This window comes from Aspergillus bombycis, assembly GCF_001792695.1.
Source record: "Aspergillus bombycis strain NRRL26010 chromosome Unknown contig00009, whole genome shotgun sequence".
Lineage (NCBI taxonomy): Eukaryota > Fungi > Ascomycota > Eurotiomycetes > Eurotiales > Aspergillaceae > Aspergillus > Aspergillus bombycis.
This window is the reverse complement of record NW_019170011.1, coordinates 220,776-235,748: the sequence shown is the minus strand read 5'-3', so window position 1 is coordinate 235,748 and position 14,973 is coordinate 220,776. Positions and strand designations below refer to the sequence as shown.

The window sequence follows — 14,973 nt, the reverse complement described above, 5'->3', positions numbered from 1 at the left end:
CATGAGGTATGTGGACAAGCTACTAAGTAAAATCCAGAGGGGGGCAATGGGGCTATGGAATCACTACAATCTTCCCTCCCACCTCACTTTCTTCCATACACCGATGAGCCTCCGCAATGTCCTCCATTTTAAATACGCGTCCCACCCGGATCTGGAGCTTCCCCTCCTCAACCATCTTGACCAGGTCTCTCAGAGGCGTTCCCATGAAGTCCTCATCCCCTCCAGAATATACCGTCAATTTCGACTCACTTGGGATCAATTCCATTGGATTGATTTTCTCCAGGTGCCACTCGTTCCCCAAAATCCCTGTCATAGAAACAACGCCTCCCTTCTTCACGCAACGCAGTGAATCAGCCAACGTCGCCGTTCCCACAAGCTCTAGCACCTTGTCGAAACATTGGCCCGATGTTTCGGCAATCTGTTGAGCAATGGCCCCGTTATCAATCCACACCTCGTCCACTCCGTAATCCCGTAATAACACCTCCCTTTCCTTGTTCCTGGTCGTCGACGCCACAAACGCCCCATGTTTCTTAGCAATGGCCGCTGCTGCTAGGCCCACCGAGGACGTTCCCCCGCGAATCAACAACCTATCTTTGGGTCTCAAGGTGAGTGACCTGATCAATGACCCCCAAGCCGTCTGCAGCATCTCTGGCAGCGCCCCCAGCACGTCCCAAGGCAGCTTCGTCTTCAGTACCTGTACCTGCTTTGCCGGTACACATGTGTACTCTGCATATCCCCCATCGAAGGCTCGGCCCATCCCACCCATGGCTGTGGCCACGGTAGCTCCGAGCGGAAACCTATCTTCCAGTCCTGGAGCGGCGTCGACTATACCCACGGCTTCAATGCCGAGAATGCGGGGAAACTGAACCGCAGAACCAGAGTGACCCTGCCGAGTGAACATCTCGGAGCGATTAAGTCCGAATGCCTTGACTTTGATCCGGATTTGTCCAGGACTGGGTTGAGGAATGGGATATTGGATGACTCGAAGGACGTCGGGAGGTCCAGCCGTATGCGCGACGACTGCTCGCATAGTAGACATGATACTTAACCTCCGTAAGTACGCTTTAAAACAGTAAGAAGAGTAGTTATCGTCAGATAAATGAATAAATCAACAATTTACTCTTGTCAAATCAGACTATTCACTCGCAAACAACACAGGCAACACAGACAACACAGACAACACAGTACACAACAATTGAAAAGATATATCACGACACCACGATAAGCCCCAACAAAAACCAACAAATCATCTAAATCAAACTCCCTCAACCCCCCTCGAACAAACACACCAAACTCCCCTCACATACGACACCATCTACACCAACACTAGTTTGCGCTGTTTGCACTGTTTGTCCCATCACAACGAACACCGGCAAAGAACTGTATGTACCTGAACATGGACCAACAACCAAACCCCCCCAAGTTATCCCAGTACTATAATAAACGTATAAAATCCATAAATACACAGAAACCCCTAAACCAAACAACCCTACCCATCCCAACCGGTCGAGACCGCGCAAGCCAGATGAAGTCATACCCGTCTCCACAATGACTTCACGATGCTGTCACGAAAGCCCGTTCTTGGCGGGTTGTCGATGTTATCATAGAACGGACTAGATGCGAAGAACAACATATAAAGGAGTTCAGATTCTACTTTGAAGTTGACATCTAAATCAACAATTACAAGATAAATTAATTGCATATATCGCCATAGATATCTTATCTCAACCTTTAACGTACTAATTCTTCTAAAGGTATGTCCTTACACCATCTATCTATACTTCAAAAAACCAGCAAACCTAACAACGCCAAATAGCCTTCATATCACAAATAATTTAAACCCAAAATGCCCCGCGGCGCAGAATACGACGACGGCGTCCCCCACAGCGACAACGCTGTCGAAGCAGGCCAGACGAAGGTCCACGGTGCCGGCGACTCTGTATGTACCCGTTCTTATCTCCATTTCAGTTCAATTCCCTTTCTACCTCCGATATACTGCGCAAGTGACTATCTCAAGGCTAACGATGATGATATACAGAACGCCCAAATGGGCCGCGTGTTCAGAACTGCCGAGTTCCCGGAGGCTGCTAAAGAGCTTTCTGGCAACGCGACGAGCTTTGGCGGCAGTGCTGGCCACTCGAGTGGAAAGGGAGGCCATGAGCCGAAGTCTTTGGGAGAGCATAAGGGTCTGGGCGCCCATAAGGCTTGAATGAGGTTATGAGCTTTTTCCCTTTTTTCTCTGGGAGTTTGATCGCGGGTTAAATAAATAAACCGTTTGTATGATTCGGGTTGGGCTTCTGCTACGGTACAGGGGCTCGTGTTTATTATCTATCATTATCTATTTAATGATATATGAAGATGATATATCTGTATTATTCTGCATTTTGTTTTCCGGGTATTGTTGTAAGAAATTGGTAAACGAATGTCTTGATTAAGTCTATATAGAAGGATATAAATCGGATGCTGTGCTATCCGGGGAAATAAACAAGTATTTAGAAAGGGTAAACACCGCTAAATCGCTGTACAATTCTTTGGCCTTAACATGATGGTATCTCAGGTACATCCAAGCGAGAAGAATGTATACAATGTTTTCGTCAAGGCCGAGACATCCGTAAACCTCGCATCTCTAACCATGGTTTTATGCTTGAGGACTCTTCTTGCCGTTGCTTGTATCGGAGGAGCTGTTTGTATTGGCTTCGTTCGAGCCGTTCTCCTTGGCCTCAGCTATTGGGGTCTTTCGTTTCACCAGCTCCAGAAGACGCTCTCCTAGGTCTCCAAAGCCGTCTATTTTGCTGAGCTTCGATTGGAAGAACTCCGCATCCCGTTGTAACCTACGCGATGTTAGATGTTTGCTTGTATGCTGTGAAAAAGATCTTTTCTTACCTTTGCTTTCCATGCTCAGTATGAATGGTCACCTCATCGAATGCTTTGGTCCACTGTTCCCGATAGCTGTTGAACACGGGATCCATGATCATCGACACGGTCATATCTGGTAAATGTTTGCTGAGCACGCGATGCAGTGTGCCGGTCTCCTTTGCAAGAGTCTCCATGTACGGATTAACCGTACTAGATCCTGAGGCGTCCCAATCAATCTTCTTCATGGCATTTACGTGCACAGAAGACCGCCCACTCATGATGTCGACCAATTTCTCGTGGATACCAGATTGATGCTCCTGATACAGCCTCTTCACCTTGTCAAACTCGCCCATCAACGGACTAGAAGGTGAGTGGCGGCGGACAAATTCGCGGATGTAAGGTACCAGCGCGATGATGAAGCTCAAGGCCTGCGAGGACAGTGCGAGATGCTTCGTAGTGATATTTTTCAGACCGGCGCTACGTGTGGCTCCGGCACCAAGGATGAGTTGAGAGGAGCGAGAATTAAATAACTTCAGCGACTCCAAAAGACCCGGTGCAATATCCTGAATCATGCTGGGAATGTTGGCCATAAGGAACTGGAATTCTTCTATGCTCCTCATCATGGCTACCGCAGATTCCGATAGAATGTATTTCTGCTCATCAATCACCGCAGAGCGCACCTTGTCTTTTCCAGATCCGTTGGTCGTACTTTCCGACGTATTGCCTTCAGCTTTGTCTTGAGGCAGCCAAATCTTTGAGGCGTCCACCCAAGCCTCGATATCCTTAGTACTAGCATCGAGAATCCGGCTCAGAGTCGTATTTTCTGTCTCACCGAAGTCCCTTGCATCCCATCGGTCCGCATCCATGACTTCAACAATACGATGTCGCTGTTTATCGCCAAATTTGGCGATGTAATCACGGATCTGATTGCCTACAAGAGTTTTCAGAGCCGTGCCACTTCTACCCGAAATTGCTTCGCACTCATCCGCAAAGAGTCGGTTGAGGGTAAAGTATTTCAAGAATTCCTCCTTAGGCAGGTGAGAGGTCTGCTCGGACCGAACTTTCAGTACTTTGTTCACCTGCGACTGAGCAATATCGACCGCCTGACCGAGGAGACTAGACATGTCTAGAACTTGTAAAATTTCGTCCTGAGCCATTATTGTTGCCGCTGGCTGCGGGCTTGCCCCAGACAGGGCTGCATTATCCATGTTAGGTGAACGGGGACTCCTTGGAGATTTTAGAACTGAGTTATTCCCTAGTCCACTAGCAAGATCAAGAAGGACCTTGACCTGGACACTAAGTCTCCGTAAGGACTCACTGATGCCGGTATATACGCGGGCGAGCATAGCGTAGGCATCTTCCGCGTCTAAAGCACGCAGGTTCCGAGCAAGAATCGAGGACTTCTCTTGCTGACTGAGCTGGGAGGATCGATGAGTGGACACGGACACCATTGACTCATTATCATCATCGCTCGAGCTAGGCATGTGTTTGCGGATCAAACTCTTCATTTCTCGTAAGACTGCCGTCTTGAAAGAAGTCGCTGCTGCGGTTGTATGGTGTGCCCGTGCAAGGCCTGTCAGTTGTGTGTGCAGTCTCGATCTCAGCTGGTCATCGAAGGTCATATACGCCGGGGAAACAGTAACGCCTGAGCGTTGCACTCCACGTTGTCGCTGAAATGAAGAGCCCCAGCGCTGAAGCGTCACTTCCAATGGTACATTTTCCACATGTTGTCTCAGGTCTTCAAGAAGATCATTCAGAAAGCGGGACTCATATCCCATGCCAATTCGAGTCCTTAACTGGGCTAAGTCATCAGATGCACCTTCAAGGGCTTTAAGCCTCCTCAAATCAATAGCTTTTTTCGGATGCTCCTGCGGATCCACGCCTGCTGGGCTACCAGACACAGTTTCTCCGGCCATCAGTCTCTCCACCTCTTCAAGGCTATCTGCAGCTTCTTCAATATCTCCATTTTCAACCAGTTCCTCGCACCGGGAAACTGACTGGACTACTTCCCGCAGTTGAGATACAGCATCTGCTAGCAACCGGACATTTTCCCTCCGGCGCCGTAGATTAACGATCTTCAAGCCACCTAGGGCCATTTCGCAGTCAATCTTCTGGAGATCTTTCCGCAGCACTTGAATCCGCTTTACAGAGTCAGCAGCCTCCGAATGCAGCTCACGGAGTGAGCCGAGGGCAGTGAAGAATGATTTGGATGCCGTTGAGATTGATGAAATCAGATGGATTTCCACCGTATCCATATACCAGGAAAGCTTTTCTTGCAATATCGCATTTGTAGCAAGTGCCTTTCTTCCCGTTGGTGACGGTCCGGTAACGGCTCCGTTTTCAAATCTACCATCCTTGCCCGGTGTCTTCGGCGGGGTAACAACTTCAGACTTCTCTGATACCACATCGAATGTCCGCGGGTTCTCGAGATGAAAATCATCATCAAAATATACCTGAGGGATGGTAGAAAGAGGCGTCACTGCATGTCCTCGGCCTCGAGCAGACGACCGTCTCCGTCCGCGAGTATCGAAAGGCGAGCTCGCGCGGGAATTGACCGATAATGTTGAGGGCCGCCGCTCCGCAGACCATTGTGACGACAAGAATTCATTATCATCTGGCTTAGGCGAGGCCTTTCCTCCGTCCCGTGCCAGCTGCGATTCCTGATCACCAGCACTTTCTTTCGCTTGTTGGAACACATCGTACAAGGACCCAACCTGCGATAGGTACGGGTCAAATACAGCGGCGTCCACACGCGGTATATTTGTCAGGGTAACTGGAGGGATATCGCGGGAGCTTGGCGGCTTATATCCACTAGACGGTACAGCGGTATGGGGCACAAGACCGGTGCGGACAATCGGAGGTTGAAGGAGGGTAGAGATGGCTAGGTGAATTAGCGTACCAGCAATTGACGTAACAAGTCATAACGTACCATTCTGTCCTGACTCTGCTATTGATCCATGCCGATTTGAGGAGTCGAGAATCCCTCCAATGCTCGCGATTGAGCTTGCAGTTGACCCTCGTCTCAGGGGGTATCTCTGGGGCGGAACGCGGGGCGATTCGAGCTGGTTGAGTGAATACTGAGATAGCGAAGGTGTGGATGCACCCGAAGCTAAGCTGTCGATCGACTTCCGTGGGCTCGCAGAGGACATCTCGTGATGCCAAGTTGGCGACTCCGACGGCCACCGTGCTATGCTAGACGTCGTTATCTCAACATGACAAGAGGACAACTGTAGAATAGTCCAGGTGGGACCGGGAGCAAGAGTTCCTCCAATGATTTCCCGCTATCACGATTTTGATACCCGAGCGAGACTTCAAACAGGAGTCGCTTAACATGCAACGTCACCAAATGCGCAAGCACAAGTAATCCAACCTTGGGGAGCGTGCTTTCGGGACCTCAGCATGACAGCCGGCCCAATCGGGTAAGGCTCCAGGCCCCCAAGAGGGGGTCTAGTCCCAGTTGGGAGGAAACGGTGCTACTATTTTTCCGCACTTCTGGGGACGAAGCACCCACACACTAGATGCCTAAGGCCAAAACCACTTAACGCGTGTAGCAGACGCGACGCGCACCATTCGTGTCCCTGCAAAAGTTATTTGCACCTCCTTCGGTGGTGATAGTCAACAATCCACACATTGCCCCCTCGCTCTCCCTCAACCCACCCCTCCCCAATTGCTGTCTTCATCATGGACAGGCGTACACCTTATACTCTGAGTGTTCTTGCTCCTAGCACAGATGGTGCAGACGAGTCCCGCACACAAATTCAGCAGAGGCTACGAGATTTTGTTTTGGAATTCCAGTTGGATAATGCGTTTATTTATCGGTATGCCGCCATGACAACCAACAAGTCTGTTGTGAAGCTGACTTAATCTACAGCGACCAACTTCGGCAAAATGTCCTCGTGAAGCAATATTACTGTGACATTGACATTGCCCACTTGGTCTCTTATAATGAAGAGCTGGCGTACAAGCTCACCACTGAACCTGCAGACATCATCCCCCTTGTGAGTAATCCGACTATTGGGCATCGATCAGACTGGTTCTGACCATCACACCTATATTCAGTTCGAGAATGCTCTCCAACAATGCACTCAGAGAATCGTTTACCCCTCTCAAAGGGACATAGTGCTCCCATCCCATCAGCTTCTACTTCACTCATCTGCAGCACATATCTCCATTCGTGATCTTAATGCGACAAACATCTCCCATCTTGTTCGCATTCCTGGCATTGTGATCGGTGCTTCAACAATCTCATCAAAAGCAACAGTTGTTCACATCCGCTGCAAGAACTGCGATCATAGCGAAAACATTCGAGTCGAAGGCGGATTCTCAGGTCTCTCGTTGCCCCGGAGATGCGGCCGTCAGCAGCAACCCGGTGATGCCCCTGGTGAACAGTGCCCTCTAGATCCTTACGTCGTTTCTCACGAGAAGTGCCAATTCGTCGATCAGCAAGTTCTCAAGCTCCAGGAAGCACCCGACCAGGTCCCAGTGGGTGAGCTGCCCAGACATGTTCTCGTTTCAGCCGACCGCTATCTGGCAAATCGCGTTGTACCTGGTTCCCGCTGCACAGTTATGGGTATCTTCTCCATCTATCAATCCAAAGGCGGCAAGAAGGATGGTGCTCCTGCCATTCGTAACCCTTATATGAGGGCGGTGGGCATCAGCACTGATCTGGACCAAACCGTCAAGGGTAGTGCCATTTTTTCGGAAGAGGAGGAACAGGAATTCCTAGAGCTCAGCCGTCGACCTGATCTATACGATGCCCTCGCCAGGAGCATTGCTCCCTCGATCTATGGCAACTTTGATATCAAAAAGGCTATTGTCTGCCTGCTCATGGGTGGTTCGAAGAAAATTCTACCCGACGGCATGAAACTGCGTGGAGATATCAACGTGATGCTTCTTGGTGACCCCGGTACGGCCAAGTCTCAGCTGCTTAAATTCACAGAGAAGGTGTCACCGATTGCCATCTATACTTCCGGTAAAGGTTCATCTGCAGCCGGTCTGACAGCATCAGTACAGCGAGACCAAGCGACACGCGAGTTCTATCTTGAAGGTGGTGCAATGGTTCTTGCTGATGGTGGTGTTGTGTGTATTGATGAATTCGACAAGATGAGAGATGAAGATCGTGTCGCCATCCACGAAGCTATGGAACAGCAGACTATTTCGATTGCCAAAGCCGGTATTACCACCATCCTCAATTCCAGAACCTCAGTTTTGGCCGCCGCAAACCCTATCTTCGGTCGGTACGATGACCTGAAGACTCCTGGAGAGAACATTGATTTCCAGACAACCATTCTGTCTCGTTTCGATATGATTTTCATTGTCCGTGATGACCACGACCGCAACCGTGACGAGAACATCGCACGTCACGTCATGGGCGTTCATATGGGTGGCCGAGGTATTGAAGAGCAAGTTGAGGCCGAGATTCCGCTGGACAAGATGAAGCGTTATATCAGCTATTGCCGCACGTGAGTTCCTGGCCGTCTAGCTACTTAAAATTTTTAAAGCATCACTAACATATCGCCTACAGTCGTTGCGCCCCGCGTCTATCCCCTGAAGCCGCAGAGAAACTCTCATCTCATTTCGTCTCTATTAGAAAGCAAGTTCACCGCGCAGAGCTCGACGCCAACGCACGTTCTTCTATCCCTATCACGGTCCGTCAACTGGAGGCCATCGTCCGTATCACCGAGTCCCTTGCCAAGCTCAGCTTATCGCCGATTGCTACGGAGGCACACGTCGACGAGGCCATCCGTCTCTTCCTAGCCTCAACAATGGACGCAATCACGCAGGGCGAGGGCCAGGGCAGCAAGGAGATGATGGAAGAAGTCAGCAAGATCGAAGATGAACTGAAGCGCAGACTTCCCATTGGCTGGAGCACCAGTCTCGCCACTCTCCGCCGCGAGTTCGTTGACGGACGAGGCTACACTGAGCAGGCTCTCAACCGGGCCTTGATGGTCTTGCAGCGCAGAGATACTGTTCGCATTCGCTCTGGCGGATCCCAGGTGTACCGTCACGGAGTATAGTTCTCTTTCATCTTTGTTAATTTGATGACTGATGCTCGCATGGAGTGTGTATGGGCTATGGGCAATAATGGTTTTTGACTACGGGGAGCATGCATTACCTGATATCATGTCTTAATAGAAACTGGACTCGGGCACAGCGGTTGAACACGGTGTACGGCGTTGCATTTATTTTAAGATACACAGATCCACAGGTCGGAATTGAAGCCAACTTATCATAATTCCATCAGTTCCCGGTAACCCACGCCACGATATCCATCACCAACGCCCCGTAACAGAAGTGGTAGTGTAGCAAACGCACACACTCCAGACTCGTCCTTCACCCAAGATATCTCACTCATCAGCAAGCAGGTGAAGAGTTTTCAAGAACCCCGAATCAACCAACTGAACAACCCCATCAGCACTAAACATCGCATCCCGCTGCTCGAGCAGTTTAACATGTCTCGCCGCCGCCTTAGACAGCACATCAGCCCTCTTATGCCCAGCAATACAAACTCCACAGTGCGCCGGCACCCAATAAACCCTCACCTTAACCCCCAAGTCAAACAGCTGCCTCGAAAGCCCACAAACATCTTTCGCAATCTCCCCAAACGCCGACCTATCAGCCTCACCCTGGGACCACCAATTCGCCCACCGCCGAATCATGCCCAGCGCAGACATTGAATCCGAAAACACAGTAACAGCATGCTCCTCCATACCCTCCGCAACAGCAATCCTCTTCCCGATCCGTGCCAGCGCAAGCTTCAACGCAGCCCCAATAGCAAACAGCTCCGACATCTCCACCCGCTTCTCACCCTTAAGGTCTGCGATCGCATATCCCAAGTCCATCCACTCCTCTCCGTCCTGGGGATCCTTGTATGCAATTGCCGCGCCGGCAGAGCCCTGGCACCCGCTTGCGTCGACCCAGAAATTGTGGAAATGATACTTGCCCTCAGTTAGGGGGAGGGTGTGTGCGTGCTGCGCAGTTGCGATTGCGTCTTCGTAATGCAGGGAGATGAGGTCGCCGTAGAAACCATTCTCGAGCTCGTGATGGTAGATTTTGTGGTTGGCGACTTTGCGCCGTTTGGCTTCGAGTCGGAGGTCTTGTTTCAGGCTCTTTTGCTGCGCGGCCGTCAGGGGTGAGGCTATTGGGTGTGTCTTTCTTTTGTTCACAGCTGATTCGGAGGGTTCATATTCGGTGGTTGCAACAGTAGTTACGATAGTGGTTGCGGCAGTGGCAGTAGCATTCTGTGTGGGGTTGGGTGTGAGAGTCTGCTCTTGTTCACGGTGCTGGTTCTCAGAGACCGCGGCAGAGTGGTCGATGATATAGTCGCGGATGAAAGCCATCAGAAGCTCCAGGGATATCATCTTGGCTTTGGCTGGACTTTTGTGCTTTTTGCGAATGCCTGAACAGTGTATAGTGAGCTGGCTGCTCTGTAGAACTCCTGTTGCGGATGTTCTATGTGAGGGGGAGAGTATTCCGCGCATGGTGTTTGTGCTGGAGATTTTCTGTTTGGGTCTTTCATTCACTGGTTGAGAGGTTTTCTGTGAGGCTGGTTGTTTGGATAGTGAGTGAATGACAGTGAGAGATCAGGCGGCTGCTTACCTGTTAGGTGTCCATGATCTTGGAATATATACGTAGGGTTTAAGTCAGGGAGTTACCTAGAATCACGGTCATCATTACATATCTAGAACCAAGAAACTACAGTTACTTTGAATATGTAGTATATCATCTATGTAGACAAGGAAGCCGAGAGTAGCGGATGACTAGATCAGCAATTTACTTATGCAACAGTATATCAGTATTCTGTGATATCTGTATTCTAGAAACCTGCTTTTCATCTCAAAAATATCAACCCCAACACTGCACCTAACACCACCCCGCTAAACCTAACAATACACTATTCCTGCTTTGCCCCCTCCACAGGCCCCTCCCATGCCTGTCTTCGAGCCGTGAATACCTCCTTATCAGGCTGAGAGATGACATCGAACAAAGAAGCCTTCACAATAGCCTTCCCCGGAAAGCTGGGGGTCTCTGTTATAATCGGACTATGCTTGTGCTCAGCCAACTGCAAACAAAGAAGAGGGGGGACGGGGGAACCAACCTGCCGCAGTTTGAGCAGAATTTGCGCTGCGGCAATCAGTATCCATATATTAGTGTCATGTTCAGAATAAGTTCATGGGGTAAAAACGAGGGGGGGGGGTGGGAAGAGATAGTCGTACCTGAATGTGATTTCCACTAACTGTGTTCGTATCTTCGTATACCTTTAGACTGGATTGGGGGTCTTGGATTGTGACTTCTTCATTGCGGAGGACATAGTTGATAGAGGAGCCTGGGGGGGTAAATATTGTCAATAGGTTAAACTGATGCTTTGGGTGGTGGAGGACTGACCACCTCCCGATCTACTACAATTGCGACTGTGGCTGGATCAGTATATGGACTTGACTACTAAAACTCAGACAACTGCTAGTAGGGCATACCAGTGGCAAACGAGTGAGCTTGGAGGCTGCTGTTCCAGCAGGACGCGGATACGTCCGCATATGCAATGGCCTTCGTATAACATTGTATGTTATAACTACCCTAGGTTCTGTTTTCTGGACAGACAACTTCTATGTTCAGAAGTGGGAGGTGAGGTTAAAGCTGAGTCTTCAGTTGGGCCGGCATTCGGCACTGCTGTATTATAAATGCTCCAGTTGGTGAAGTGGAGTGGAGACCACGGAGTTAAATGAAGCTTGGGCCATGGGTCAAGGTGAGTTTACTTGGGATTGGGTTGGTTTTGATAAGGGTGGTGCGCGAGGAGAGCCCTAATTGGGACCTTGGGTTCATTTTCCATGCTTGTGGTAGGCCGTGGGCAGTATAGCCACCTTCGTATGGCAAGTCCAAGCTGACGGCAAGTCTAGCCTACGGGCAAGTCTAACCTCAAGGCGGGCTGCAAATTGGGGTCATTTCGACTTTAGTTGCACGTATTTCAAGATTATTTGAGATTCTTTTTGCGTATATCGCCTTCCGGAATAACGAATTATTATGACTGTCCTATAATGGATTGTCTTACAAATAGGTCTGTGACGATCTAGATAGAGTAGACTTTATATATCACTTGAGTTGGGACGTATAAGCTGTACCAAACTCAAACATATCCCATTACATTCAACCTTGCTCATCTTGGTCATGAACTCATGGTTTGTAAAATACGAGTAGGTGCTAGAAAATACCCAAGCATTGCTGCTCCTAAGTCATAAGCTACGGAATTGCTACCACAGTATCACGAAGGGCAGTGAATGGTTCCAGTCGGAAGACTCCCCACCGAACCCCGCGATCCCGACGTCAACTCTTTTCATACCACATCCACACTACAACACAACGTCGAGATCAATAATATCTACGCCATTACGTTAACGACCTACAGAATAACGCAGTAATTTCCTAGCAAGCAAGCGAGGCGGAACCAGCTTGCTGCAATAGAGTACGACATTTTTACGGACAGTTCCCCGCACCCCGCGATTTCCCAAACCCCTCCTACCTCTACGCGAAGTCACAAATCGTCCGGTTCAGCCATCATGGCCCCTACAATTCGCGTTGTCGGCTCTCTCACGCCGACATGGTGTCGGTGACACCTCGCTTTCCTGAAGCCGGTGAGACGATCACCTCCTCATCATACTTTATTAGCGCTGGAGGCAAGGGCGCGAACCAGGCGGTTGCCTGCGGGCGGCTATCTCGTGCACAATCAGCCTCGTCTACGTCTTCGGGCAAGGGTTCCGTGAAAGTGGAGATGGTTGGCGCTGTCGGGGGATTGGACGGCCACTTCGATGCATTATTAAAGCCCACTCTCGAGAAATCCGGTGTCGATACATCGCGAGTCAAGATCCTCAATGATGCATATACGGGAGTGGCGGTGATCATTGTGGACTCATCGGCTGGCGGGGAAAACCGCATTCTCTTCTCGCCTGGAGCGAATTATCAAGGGATGCAGCCTGAGCCGTCAGTGTTGGGAATGGCAATGGCAGCCCCAGTACCGGATGTGATTGTGATGCAGGGAGAGATCCCTGTTGAGAGTGTCGTCGGGATACTCCGAGACATTGGGGCTTGGAAAGCTAAGAACCGGGCGGAGGGTAAGCGAGGTATTGAGGCCGGTCCTGATGTCATGTTTAACCCTGCGCCTGCCCCACCGGGAGGATTGCCAGAGGACGTGTACGCGGCGGTGGACCACTTTATCGTGAACGAGACGGAGGCCGAATTGATGACTCCACCGGCGGAGCAGCTGCTCAAGGTGGTTCCCGATGCGGAGGGACTGAGCGGTGACGACAAGGTGGCTCGGTATTTCCATCAGTTGGGCGTGACGTACGTCCTGGTTACGCTGGGGTCTAAGGGTGTCTGGTACAGTGCTACTGATGCCGGGACGTCTGGGCCGGCGGACAGAGTCAACCGCTTTACCAATCAGATCCCCGCTGCTAAGGTCACCCGGGTGCTGGATACCACTGCGGCGGGAGATACCTTTGTCGGCGCATACGCGGTCGCGGTGGCCCGGTGGCGCGAACAACGGCGGGCGGATGGCAAGGCCGGACAAGACTTAACAAGCGAGGAGAAGCCTATTCGATATCAGAAGGTCATGGATGACGCCTTGGGATTGGCGACACAGGCCTCAGCACGCTGCGTGGAGCGACAAGGAGCCATGGACAGCATTCCGTGGGAGGACGAGATCTAATCAGGAACGGAAGCGAAGAGAAAATGAAATGTACATTACTGCAGAACATCCAAGGGATTTATCATAGACGAGCTTAGGCGATGCGATTGTCCACTCGTATTGGGACGACCAGTATGCAGGAAACGGTAAAGGGAAACAAGTTGGAATGGAGCATTGTCGGAAATAAAATAGATAAGAAAGCGCCTCGCCCGTTGACGAACATGGCGTCAAATATGTCTTAAAGCCTCGAGGACTGCGAGTTAGCGTGAAGTATGGAATGTGCACGGGATAACCTCCCCCCCATACTGGACCTCACATCTGACAGGCGCCCGGCATTTCATTCCCGCGATGCCAGCCCGGAACCCTAACATCATGCGCCATCGATCAATCTCGGCGCGTCAGTCGCATGCAGATCGCCGTCTCGAAGTTCCAAGGTCCTAATCACCATGGAACGACAAACGGCGCGAACCCTCGCGGTGTTTCAAGGTAGCTACAGTGACAGTGAAACACAGGCTGAGCAAAGCCGTGCCGAGTCCCAAGAAACCTTAAATTGGAATTAGAGCCGGCCGATCGATTTCTACTTATAGAATGGGCGCTACGGTTAAGTTAATTAAAGTTACTTGCTTCTTCGGTTCGTACTCTGTATAACATGGTTTCCTTGTAGCCGCCGTCGTAACGCGCAGGCGGGAATGGGTGGCGTCGTTCATGAAACAGGGTTGGGATACGTGTTCGACGCTGGGAGACTATGAGAATATGATCCTACGCGACAAGACACAAGACTTGGTCAAGTTGCATGGTGAGCTTGAATCGAGGCCTTTGAGTTTAAGGGTCGTGATGAGACGCGTTACAGGGATGGTGTCATAATGGTCTCCGTATAGTACTTCGTGTACGGAGTACCGTAGGTAATGTATTAGGGCTGGTATCGAGATAAGCTCAGGATTTGCAATTCCCATCACGATTAAAGATATTTATACCTCAGATGATGACATCTCAAAGTTTTTTGACCAGGCTACTAACGCTGGTATACAGTATTATTGAACGCTAAATATTCCAGGCAGTGTATATACGGTTATAATATACGGAGTATAGTTCTACTGCTACGGCCAGCTCAAACCTTGTGTACTCATCTGTGTCGGCGGGTATACCTGTAATTCCCTGGTTGCTCAGTTCTCTGCAGAATCTTTTCTTCTATCTACCCTTCTTGAGTCAAGGTAGAAGAAGTTCGTAGGTACAGTACATCCCTCCATGTTGTAGACGTGTTGTGGACGAACCCCGTGTCTGGGAGGCGCAACACGAAAGATTAGCGTGTATCAGGTGGGGAAATAAAAATTACCGCATTGCTGATTAGATCGGTAAGGTTACATGATTATCTACCATCGACGATCTACATCGTGTACTGTACCACTTACGAGTGTGGCAATAACTCGGTCAATTGGGAGTCA

General features: G+C 50.1%; 7 protein-coding genes across 7 annotated transcripts; 3 read left to right on the top strand and 4 right to left on the bottom strand.

Annotated features, from left to right (window-relative positions):
• Positions 1-52: 52 nt before the first annotated feature.
• Positions 53-1,039, bottom strand: ABOM_003559 (zinc-binding alcohol dehydrogenase family protein; the record flags this gene model as incomplete). The annotated part of the gene is made up of 1 exon (XM_022530689.1): positions 53-1,039. The coding sequence occupies one exon, from the start codon at positions 1,037-1,039 to the stop codon at positions 53-55; it is 987 nt and encodes a 328-aa protein (XP_022393141.1).
• Positions 1,040-1,846: 807 nt separating this feature from the next.
• Positions 1,847-2,209, top strand: ABOM_003558 (uncharacterized protein; the record flags this gene model as incomplete). The annotated part of the gene is made up of 2 exons (XM_022530688.1): positions 1,847-1,939; positions 2,039-2,209. The coding sequence occupies 2 exons, from the start codon at positions 1,847-1,849 to the stop codon at positions 2,207-2,209; spliced, it is 264 nt and encodes an 87-aa protein (XP_022393045.1).
• Positions 2,210-2,638: 429 nt separating this feature from the next.
• ABOM_003557 (vacuolar protein sorting-associated protein 54) lies at positions 2,639-6,005 on the bottom strand (the record flags this gene model as incomplete). The annotated part of the gene is made up of 3 exons (XM_022530687.1): positions 2,639-2,831; positions 2,884-5,737; positions 5,786-6,005. 3 exons carry the CDS (start codon positions 6,003-6,005, stop codon positions 2,639-2,641), a joined length of 3,267 nt encoding a protein of 1,088 aa, XP_022393144.1.
• A 532-nt stretch (positions 6,006-6,537) lies between these two features.
• Positions 6,538-8,873, top strand: ABOM_003556 (MCM DNA helicase complex subunit MCM5; the record flags this gene model as incomplete). The annotated part of the gene is made up of 4 exons (XM_022530686.1): positions 6,538-6,674; positions 6,728-6,854; positions 6,916-8,318; positions 8,381-8,873. The coding sequence occupies 4 exons, from the start codon at positions 6,538-6,540 to the stop codon at positions 8,871-8,873; spliced, it is 2,160 nt and encodes a 719-aa protein (XP_022393143.1).
• Positions 8,874-9,203: 330 nt separating this feature from the next.
• ABOM_003555 (ribonuclease H family protein) lies at positions 9,204-10,337 on the bottom strand (the record flags this gene model as incomplete). Its single annotated transcript, XM_022530685.1, has 1 exon — positions 9,204-10,337. One exon carries the CDS (start codon positions 10,335-10,337, stop codon positions 9,204-9,206), a length of 1,134 nt encoding a protein of 377 aa, XP_022393142.1.
• A 413-nt stretch (positions 10,338-10,750) lies between these two features.
• On the bottom strand, positions 10,751-11,252 carry ABOM_003554 (uncharacterized protein; the record flags this gene model as incomplete). The annotated part of the gene is made up of 2 exons (XM_022530684.1): positions 10,751-10,980; positions 11,042-11,252. Coding segments are annotated over 2 exons (441 nt in total), but the record flags the coding sequence as incomplete, so codon positions are not given.
• Positions 11,253-12,448: 1,196 nt separating this feature from the next.
• ABOM_003553 (ribokinase) lies at positions 12,449-13,552 on the top strand (the record flags this gene model as incomplete). The annotated part of the gene is made up of 1 exon (XM_022530683.1): positions 12,449-13,552. The coding sequence occupies one exon, from the start codon at positions 12,449-12,451 to the stop codon at positions 13,550-13,552; it is 1,104 nt and encodes a 367-aa protein (XP_022393050.1).
• Between the last annotated feature and the right edge of the window lie 1,421 nt (positions 13,553-14,973).